Here is an 11,356-nt window from a genome sequence, read left to right as displayed (position 1 = left end):
ATATGCTGGCCAGGGCAGCAGTCGAACGTTCCCTGTATCCAGAAAGGCCCGTACAGAACCTGCAACATGCAGTGGTGCATTATCCTGCTGAAATGTAGGGTTTCGCAGGGATCGAATGAAGGGTAGAGCTACGGGTCGTAACACATCTGAAATGTAACGTCCACTGTTCAAAGTGCTGTCGATGCGAACAACAGGTGACCAAGACGTGTAAGCAATGGCACTCCATACGATCACGCTGGGTGATATGCCAGTATGGCGATGACGAATACACGCTTCCAATGTGTGTTCACCGTGATGTTGCCAAACACGGATGCGACCATCGTAATGCTGTAAACAGAACCTGTATTCATCCGAAAAAATGATGTTTTGCCATTCATCCACCCAGGTTTGTCGTTGAGTACACCATTGCAGGCGCTCCTGTCTGTGATGCAGCGTCAAGGGTAACCGCAACCATGGTCTCCGAGCTGATAGTCCATGGTGCTGCAAACGTCGTCGAACTGTTCGTGCAGATGGTTGTTGTCTTGCAAACATCCCCATCTGTTGGCTCGGATCGAGACGTGGCTGCACGACCCGTTACAGCCATGCGGATAAGATGCCTGTCATCTCAACTGCTAGTGATACGAGGCCATTGGGATCCAGCACGGTGTTCCATATTACCCTCCTGGACCCACTTCTCCTGGACCCACTTATTTCATAATCTGCTAACAGTCATTTGATCTCGACCAACACGAGCAGCAATGTCGCGATATGATAAATCGCTATCGCGAGAAGCTACAATCCAACCTTTATCAAAGTCAGAAACGTGATGGTACGCATTTCTCCTCCTTACAAGAGGCACCACAACAACGTTTCACCAGGCAATGCCGCTCAACTGCTGTTTGTGTATGAGAAATCGGTTGGAAACTTTCCTCATGTCAGCATGTTGTAGGTGTCGCCACCAGCGCCAACCTTGTGTGAATGCTCTGAAAAGCTAATCGTTTGCATGTCACAGCATCTTCTTCCTGTCAATTAAATTTCGCGTCTGTAGCACGTCATCTTCGTGGTGTAGCAATTTTATTGGCCAGTAGTGTATGAATTAGTATGAATTAGACAGACAGAAGAGCTGACCTGTTTTTAGACCACAGGACATAGTTTTAATTTCTGAAATGGAACATCTCTTGAATATCTATGATTCCAATAGAGTTGTTAGAAGGTGGTTTTCCTGCGACTTTTTAGGTGTACTGTCACCATGGCTCTGTCACAATTATGAAATGTGACTCCCAGGCAAGGAAAGAGTTTAGAAGCAAGTTCAAGCATAATGGACCTAGGACAAGGAATTAATTTAGTGGAATTTTGTAAGTATTAGAGCCTGTTTCTTAGTGTATATTTTTGTTAGTAATTATTATTATTATTATTGTTGTTGTTGTTGCTATTCTCACTGTGGAAGAATTGCAATGTGAAAAGGATGAAGAGATGCTGAGGATGTCCATTGATTCAGATACAGACGATCCCTCCTATCAACCAGATGAATCTACTGATTCTGATGAGTAGCCAGACAATGTTGCAATTTGTAACTTTCTTTCCTCTGCCATCTGTAATTATAAAGGCAAGTATTCAGTCTTGAACACGGAACCTCCCTTGTAAAGAATGTTACAAAAATTGCTGAGGATGTAACTAGGGCACAACAAGTAAAGCATCAAAATCAGGATTGGGAAATTTTAGTTGACAGAGCTCATGTTAAGAATGGTAACATTGCTAGAAAATGAAAAAAGATGGCAATTAAAGAGGAATGGAAAAGAAATCAAAGCAAAATCAGTTGATAGCATCATGTAGCACATACTTCAATAAATAATTCCGTTAGGTCCTGCAAGAAATGTGAAGCCAAAAGATTGCTAAAATGTCAGAGACGGTGCAGCAATAAGTTTACTGAGCAAGACAGACAAAATATCCTACTGGGGTCTTGGATTAGTTGAGCTACAAAGGCAGTTCCTAAACAAGTTAGTGGAGGAAGAAGAAAAACGAAGTGTGAGAACTAAATATGATAGGTCATGAAAGAAGAACACCACAAAATTATATCTAATAAAGGGAGCTGGTAAATTTCAAGTGTGTATGCCGCTTTTACTCATGACTTGACATTTCTGAAGCCTTTGTAAAAAAACACTATTAAAACAAGATATGAGCATTATGCAACTGAGAAAGAGAGAAGAGGATGTCTTGAGCCATGTATAAAGAAACTAGAAGAAAGCTGAGAGGCTATAAGGAAAGAAATTAAGAATTTTCCTACACTTCCTTCCCATTACAAGAGGGAACAATGTACAGCAGATGATTTACCTGCTGATATGAGTATTAACGTAATGTATGAGTTATGTCAGAAGCAATGTTTTGAAGCAGAAATTATGGTTGTACTGACAGATTTCCACTACAGAATTGAATCTGACATTACATGTGTGATGAATGTTTAAAATTTTCACATCTTTCAGCTGAGGAAAAGGAAGACTAAGTTTTTAAAAGGGAAGAGCGAGAGCAAATGAGAAGGGAAGATATGGCAAAGGAGTATGAGAACTTTGAAAAAAAAACTGCAAGAAAAGGTGAACCTGTGCTGTCTGAATTTTGCAAGCTGCGCTTTATTGCCCTAAAGTGAATGCAAAGGCGATATTCTATAAAAGAAGGTTCTCTGTGTACACTCTCATGGTTCTTAACTAGGGGGAAACAAAACTGATTGCTACATGTGGAATAAGACAACAGCAAAAAGATGTTCCATAGAAATGGCTTCATGTGTATGGAAATCTGTGAAAGATCATGCACTAGGAAAATAGCAGCCTTGTTTTCTGATACTTGTGGGGGGCCAAAACAGGAATGCCAACACAAACACTGTGTGTTTGCATGCAGTGAATATACTAGATATTCCAACTACAAACCAATGCTTTTTTGAGCTTGGACATTCAGAAATGAAGTAGACTCAGAAAATGTAAATGTGTGAATGTTTTTGATGCCACTGGCTGGTGCAGTATTGCAAGAATGACCTCTGACAATCGCAGATTTACAGAAATGGATAATACTTAAATTTTATGTTTCAACCAGCTACAGAAGAAACTAATTCAGAATTTTTTTTAAAAAATCTGTTGAAAATAGAGAAACTAAAATGGCTTAAGATTGTTTGGATGCAATATTGGAAATATCAACCTGACATAATACTTTTCAAGCATTTGTATGATGATTCTGAATTCCAAATTCTGCACACCTAGAAAAGACATAGCCTATGAAATGCAACAAGTCTGGGACATAAAAACAATATTCTGTGCCCAATATATGATGGTCCTCTCCGCGTAAGTAAAGAAAAGAAAAACGATTCTTTAGATTTATGTAATAAGGGTATTATTCCTCCTAGGTAACATCACACATTATATCAAGGACTCAATATTGCTAATGAGTTAAAAGTGAGGATATCACATAATAGACTTCATATATTCTTTTGTCACTAGTTCATCATCTTAGCTATTTCATTTAAACCACTTTTGGTTTACATTACGCATTTAAAAATATGTGTCTTGTCATTTTGAAACAGTAAAGTACAAGCATTAGACAGCTGTGAGAACACAACTGTATTTTGAAACTTCCTGGCAGATTAAAACTGTGTGCCCAACCGAGACTCGAACTCGGAACCTTTGCCTTTCGCGGGCAAGTGCTCTACCCACATCCTTTCGGCTTTCCCTCTCCTTCCCTCTTTCCTGACGAAGTGACCATTGGTTGCGAAAGCTTGAAATTTTGTGTGTGTGTTTGTGTGTTTTTTTTTTTTTTTGTGCCTATCTACCAGCACTTTCCCGTTTGGTAAGTTATGGAATCTTTGTTTTTAATATACCACCACAACTGACACCCAGAACTTGGGGGTCCAAATTTATTTACCAATTTACTTATATACTTAATAGAGTACATAATACTAACCTGATGTATATCTGAGTTTAAAAAATTGTCAAAGCTTATTTATGAAATATAGTGCGGCTCCATAGCAAGCATTACTGCCTACCATGCAGCAGGGGGCCCGGGTTTGATTCCCGGCAGGGGACTGGGTGTTGTGTGTCCATCATCATTTTCATCAACATTTACTCGCAAGTCGCTGATGTGTCATGACCTAAAAAGGACTTGCAATACTGCGGCCGAACTCCCCCGAATGGGGCCTCCCGGCCAACAACGCCATATGATCATTTCGTTTCAATTTTATGAAATATATTTTATGTATGTAATAATGAGTATGGTGCATAAGTTAATTATGTATATATAATATTGTTTCATTATAATGGAAGGAAACATTCCACGTGGGAAAAATTATATATAAAAACAAAGATGAGGTGACTTACCGAACAAAAGCGCTGGCAGGTCGATAGACACACAAACAAACACAAACACACACACAAAATTCAAGCTTTCGCAACAAACTGTTGCCTCATCAGGAAAGAGGGAAGGAGAGGGGAAGACGAAAGGAAGTGGGTTTTAAGGGAGAGGGTAAGGAGTCATTCCAATCCCGGGAGCGGAAAGACTTACCTTAGGGGGAAAAAAGGACAGGTATACACTCGCACACACGCACATATCCATCCACACATACAGACACAAGCAGACATATTTAAAGACATATTTAAATATGTCTGCTTGTGTCTGTATGTGTGGATGGATATGTGCGTGTGTGCGAGTGTATACCTGTCCTTTTTTCCCCCTAAGGTAAGTCTTTCCGCTCCCGGGATTGGAATGACTCCTTACCCTCTCCCTTAAAACCCACTTCCTTTCGTCTTCCCCTCTCCTTCCCTCTTTCCTGATGAGGCAACAGTTTGTTGCGAAAGCTTGAATTTTGTGTGTGTGTTTGTGTTTGTTTGTGTGTCTATCGACCTGCCAGCGCTTTTGTTCGGTAAGTCACCTCATCTTTGTTTTTATATATAATATTGTTTCATGTACCATATCACCATTCATTGTACCTGAGAGACAGTCAAACCTGAGAGACGAGACTGCTGCAGTGGAGAATTTGGGTCCACAGCTTTATGACAATATAAGAGGTGTCTGAACCGAGACAAACAGCAGCATTCAAGAACCAATTACAAAAGGTAAGAGGGTGATTGCAAGTGCTTCTGGGCTGGGAACCAAGAGAAGGAAAGGTATCCGGGGGCCATGCACTGTGGTGACTGTGTAGTCTAAAATTAATCACAGTGTTGTTCTTACTGTTTATACAGTACTTTTGCCACAAATATTTTTAGAAAGATTCATTTGCTACAGCTTCACTGACTTTGTGTAACAAAGCTTAGGGATTTTGAGTCAAATAGGTGATCTGTTATATACTGTTCAGACAATCTGCTGTGTGGCAATTAGCCAAAGTCAAGTTCGATTATATGGGAGATTCATATGTGTATAGTAATGTTTAAATAATCGTTTGCGCAGTGTAACATTTATTAACATTACACTGTACATGTGTTGCTAAAGGTGTACTGCACAAAGTAACTTACTTAAAGACGTAGGACACATAGTTAGCTTAAAGTGCACTATACAAAATTTCTTTATGATATGTTCAATATTTTTCTGTGTGTTTTGTGTAATTTAAATGTTTCTTGTGCATGCTATTTCGGTGTATTATATTTTTCTGTGTGTCTCTGCTGTGATAATGAAACTGATTCTGAGTAAAGATGGTTAAGACATGGAGGGATAATTGAGTAGAGGATGAGAACATGTCCAAATTTGAATTGGATGATAATGTCCAAGATTTTGCATTAAATAAACAAGGTGAAATGTAAAGCTCACGAATTCCTGAACGGGAAAACGAGCGACATTGCATAGATAATGCGTCTTTAGATTCTAGTGCAGAAACTCAAATGAGTAAAAACATTCACACAGCTGATACTGTAGAGAAATGTGATGCAACGGTATCAACAGCTGATGTGTTGCCAACATCACCACCTATACCAGACTTTCTTGCAGTGCTTTTAGCACAGCTTGACATGAGAGACAACAATGTGAAAAAAGAGAGCAAGAGCGAGATGCTCAATTTCTAACAAAGTTCAATAGATTCTCGACCAATGCAACAAGGTGATTGTTTCATATCTGCACAAGAAATTGATATTGTCAAAACAGCAAGTTGCAGGACTTGTAGGGCAGAACAAAAACATCCAGCAACAAGTTTCAAATTTAGATGATAAAGTAGACCACCATGACAGAGCGCAAACGTGTTTGGGGGAGCCAAGTGAAAATCATCAGCAAAACTGTTGATGATATTACACAAGGTTTATAACAACGAATTGACGAGCATCTGTCAGGCGAACAATTTCAGTCATGCTTGGCAGAACCATTGCATGTGACCCACACATCGCCAGGAAAAGAGCAGTACGGAAACATACCGATTAATATTCCCACCATGGAGACATCAGCCAGCGAGAGTATGCAGCTGCTCTCTCCATGAAGTTACACAGGCATTATTGCTATGACAGATGCATGCGTGCTACCAACTGTAGCACAAGTTAAACATGAGGAGTCATTGATTACGCACCGCCAGTTCCAAACTTTCAATGACGAAAAGAAAAGTGTTCACCCAGTGATTTTCGTAAAAAGTATCAGAAATGTGTTGTCCTTATCTTGGAATGAACACTAGAAGATACAGACTGTAATACCCTTTATAACCAGTGATGCGGCTCTGTGGGCAATGGAAATTGCCGATCAGTGTCCGATGTTTCTGGATTTTGAAAGTAAATTCTTGGCAAGATTTTGGTCTTGGTCAGTACAAGAAAGATCATGCAAACAGGTTTATAACCCCGAGCATTTCAATCCCAGACTCGGAAACCTTCGAACATATTTTGAACGATACTTCAACAAGACCCGATATTGGGACGAACCAATGCAGGTGTGGGATGTTTTGCGAATTTTAAAAGGAAAATTACTGATTGCTATTCACAAAAAATTAGTACATGTCCCAGATACTGACCTTGAACAATTTGTGGCCACAAGTGGTTCCCTTGACCCTATTTAAGAGGATGCTCGACAGAATGAATACGGGAATTCAAATAATGGTCAGGGGAACAATAAAGCACTAAATCAAGGCAACGGCAGTCTGCGAAAGAATGGATTTGCACGTAATAGTGAATATCCTCATGGGGAAAACTATACGAAAAGTATCAACATGATGAACAATGCGCCAGCAGGCAATGGTAATTGGCGTCGCAGTAGTTATGATGGTAATCATTATGCTAATGTGAGCCAGTGTCCAACCAAAAGTGGAGGAGATAATTTTAACCAGAAGAGAAGAGCCGAAGAAGGAGGTAATACCCTCTTCGCTAATAAAAGCTTGCAGATGAGTAATGAGCAGTGGCAATGAACAGGGCAGGCTAACTGGCAGTCGCAACATGCAATGCCTGCAGGCCATGTACCCGTTAACCACATTAATGCGATTCCGATGCCACCACCCCCACTACAGCCACAAAGTGACCCATCACAAGTGCTTGTGTCACAAATCCACCTTGCACTGTGAAGGGCGGTGTAAGGATAACTGGTGTGACAGATCAGGTACTGGCAAAGTGTGACAGGTTGTCAAACTCTGGCAGATCGCTGTAGGCCCTACCCTGACTGTTGGCAAGCCAAAAGAGGGGGGAGACAGAATGTGAATATTCATTTATTATGATATAATGACGTTTGTGACATCAATGAGGAGTTGACGATTGATCTGTGACAGACGGCACAATCAGGAGTAGAACTAATGCAGGCTGCTTTTCAGGGGCAAATAAATGGCATATCGGTGTCAGTGATTCTGGATACAGGTGCTAGTGGCTTCGTTATTGATGAACAGTTGTTTAAAAGTGTAGATCGGATGAGGACATTGCAAATTCTGTCGGTTGAGAATTGTAAGGTGGTAGGTGCTCTATGGGACAGGGTACAATTCATAAAAAATCAGGTGCAGGCTGAGATAACCAAGGAAAACGAAGACATCAAGTGCTCATTCCTAGTGGTAAAGAATCCAGTGGTACCTTGCATCTTGGGGTTGGACGTGCTTAGGGAAATGAAGACTAAAATAGACCTCTCCTGAGCCATCTGTATCTTATTCTGCCAAAACTGACGAATTGACCTGGCACTAATTAGGATCCTGGACAATTATTGCTGGCATGTCCGTGTAACGAAAGCTGATCCACATGCAATGTGCATTAAAGACGGTGGGCCTACGGAGAACGATAATAAACAGGAATCCGACTGGGCACAAGAAACTGTCACCATAAAACAATATATCAATGAAAAGGTAGCCAAATCAGCCTATCTGAGTCAGCAACAACAGGTGAACTTATACAGTTGTTGAACCAATTTTTGCAGCAGTTTTTTTTTTAAAAAAAAAAAGTGGAATTATTTGTGGATACGAATTCAATATGCAAGTACAACCACACAATACATTCTGTTGAACTACCTACCCTGTGCCTTGGACAAAAAGGCAAGCCATGGGGAGAGAAATACTGAGAATGCTGCTTTGGTAGATAACAGAGCCATCAATGTCACCTTACAGTAGCCTGCTGCTAGCTGTGACAATAGCAGAGGCAGTATCAGATTGGTGTTGGATGTGCGAGATATCAACAATATAATTATACATGTATGGACGAGGCCCGAAAACATTTGGAGCAAATCCAGAAATTTCAAGGCGTCAAATACTTGACAAGCCTTGACATGAAGCCTTCCTACTGGCAGTTTCCCTTAACACCAGGCTCTAGGAAAAACACTGCATTTATATTTGCCGGTCGGAGTTGTCAATTTAGAGTTTTGGCATTTGGGCTGAATGCCAGTGCAGGTGTATTTATTATGGCACTTGAAACTGTATTAGGGCCTGACATTTTGGAAAAGGTGACTGTCTATGTAGACGACATCTTGGTAGCATCCGAAACATGTGCAGAACACATGGAAATTTTACACTGTATCTTAGAAAGGTTTTCTGAGGTAGGTGTTACTGCCAATATCACGAAAACCAAATTTGGGCGAGAAGAAATTAAATTTTTAGGGCTCATTACTTCTCCGGTGGGTATCTTACCTAACTCGAAGAAATTACGTGCGATAGAGGAGATGCCTTGGCCCAACAACAAAAAGTAATTAAAAGCGTTTACAAGAATGGCATCATTTTTAGGCCTTTTGTCCCTGCTCAGTTACTAAATAATGAGGATTTGTTAAATCTGTTAAGAAAAAACCGACCATGGGTATTTACAGATGCATGTAAAAGAGCATATAATCAGATTAAAGAGGCACTGGTAAATGCTGAAATACTCCGTCATCCTAACATGGCGCAGGATTTTTATCTTGCGGCAGATGCTTCCATTTGTGGGTTAGGTGCCTGTCTGTTTCAAGCAGACAGCATAGGACAACTGACAGAGGTAAAAATAATTGGATTTGCAAGTTGAGTCCTGAATTTGTGTGAGCATTCCTACTCCGCTACGGAACTGGAAGTGCTCGCAGTGGTATGGGCATTAAAGAAGTACCACTATTATGTCTATGGCAAGAGAATAATCATATTTTGTGACCGCCAGGCACTTAGCTATGTACTTACACGTAGGTTGCTTCATAAACATCTTACGAGGTGGGTTTTGGCACTCCAGGATTATGACTTCCAAATTAGGCATGTCAAAGGCACGGATAATGTTGTTGCCAATGCATTATCAAGGTTACCACAGGGATTGCCCGAGTTTGCAGGACTGGTTGAACAATCAACTGAGTTCAAAATTTTGTTGTTAAAAGACTCCAACAGAAGGCAAAAATACTTATGCATGCACCAAGAAATCAAAGAAATGCGACGAGGTGGCCCAATTTGGGAAAAAATAGGTAACTCGTTGAGGAATAATCCAGATGGAGAATTTGGAAAACTTTATAAGATGCACAATCATCTTTTATATCACAGGATGCATGAAGCTTCCGAGAACTGGTGCATCTGCATACTTACACAAACAATAAACAATTGAACCTGGTAAACCCATGATTATTGGGGACACTTCGTGATAAAAAATGTGCCAGTATACTAACCAGGTATTGCTATTTTCCTAGTCTACATGGGAAGATCAATGAACTTGTGAGGTCATGCCTTATCCATCAGAAGACAAAACCTAGTACACATAGTACTAAAAATGAGCTGCATCTAATCGTTCTGGCAGAACCTTTACAGATCACAGCTGTTAATGTAATGGGATCTTTGCCAATACCTAAAGATGGGGTAAAATCTATCATTGCAGATTTCGATATCTTTTCAAAATACCTAAAACTATATCCAACATCTAAGACAATTATCAGAAAACTCGTGGCCGATTATATCCCAAGTATTGGAAAACCAATAACTCTTGACAGGTAATGCCAGCTACTTTAAAAGTCAATGTTGGAAACAGATTCTACGGGACCAAGAAATTAGACATATATTAGTATCATATTTTAATCCTAGCGGGAATCCCGTAGCACAATGTTTCTGTGACTTAAACAGATTCATCGGAGCCTATGTGGCTAACCAATTGACTAAGTGGGTGGAACTTGTATCCATCTTTGAAAAGATATACAACAAAGTACCACATTAGTCCACAGGATACACACACTGTCAAATAGTTATGACAAATTCGCAGTGGTATGGGCATTAAAGAAGTACCACCATTATGTCTATGGCAAAAGAATAATCATATTTTGTGACCACCAGGCAAATAGCTATGCACCCGGTGATCAAAAAGTCAGTATAAATTTGAAAACTGAATAAATCACGAAATAATGTAGATAGAGGTACAAATTGACACACATGCTTGGAATGACATGGGGTTTTATTAGAACCATAAAAATACAAAAGTTCAAAAAATGTTCGACAGATGGCGCTTCATCTGATCAGAATAGCAATAATTAGCATAACAAAGTAAGACAAAGCAAAGATGATGTTCTTTACAGGAAATGCTCAATATGTCCACCATCATTCCTCAGCAATAGCTGTAGTCGAGGAATAATGTTGTGAACAGCACTGTAAAGCATGTCCAGAGTTATGGTGAGGCAGTGGCGTTGGATGTTGTCTTTCAGCATCCCTAGAGATGTCGGTCGATCATGATACGCTTGTGACTTCAGGTAACCCCAAAGCCAATAATTGCACGGACTGAGGTCTGGAGACCTGGGAGGCCAAGCATGACAAAAGTGGCAGCTGAGCACACAATCATCACTAAACGAAGTGTGCAAGAGATCTTTCACGCATCTAGCAATATGGGGTGGAGCGCCATCCTGCATAAACATCGTACGTTCCAGCAGGTGTTTATCAGCCAAGCTGGGGATGATGCGATTCTGTAACGTATCGGCGTACTTCTCACCCGTCACGGTAGCAGTTACAAAACCAGAATCACGCATTTCCTCGAAGAAAAAAGGCCTGATAACGGTA

The 11,356-nt window shown here is 40.3% G+C and overlaps 1 protein-coding gene across 1 annotated transcript in view; it reads right to left on the bottom strand.

Moving 5' to 3' along the window:
- Positions 1-1,496: 1,496 nt before the first annotated feature.
- The window catches only part of LOC124545569, a 138,965-nt gene continuing 129,105 nt past the window's right edge, over positions 1,497-11,356 (bottom strand). The window contains exon 5 of the mRNA XM_047124517.1: positions 1,497-1,571. Coding sequence (XP_046980473.1) covers positions 1,497-1,571 — 75 coding nt within the window. The remainder of the gene's footprint in view (positions 1,572-11,356) is intronic.

This window comes from Schistocerca americana, chromosome 8 (genome assembly GCF_021461395.2).
Source record: "Schistocerca americana isolate TAMUIC-IGC-003095 chromosome 8, iqSchAmer2.1, whole genome shotgun sequence".
NCBI classification, from domain to species: Eukaryota; Metazoa; Arthropoda; class Insecta; order Orthoptera; family Acrididae; genus Schistocerca; species Schistocerca americana.
Note: the sequence above shows the minus strand (reverse complement) of the source record. Positions and strands in the feature narration are given on the sequence as shown.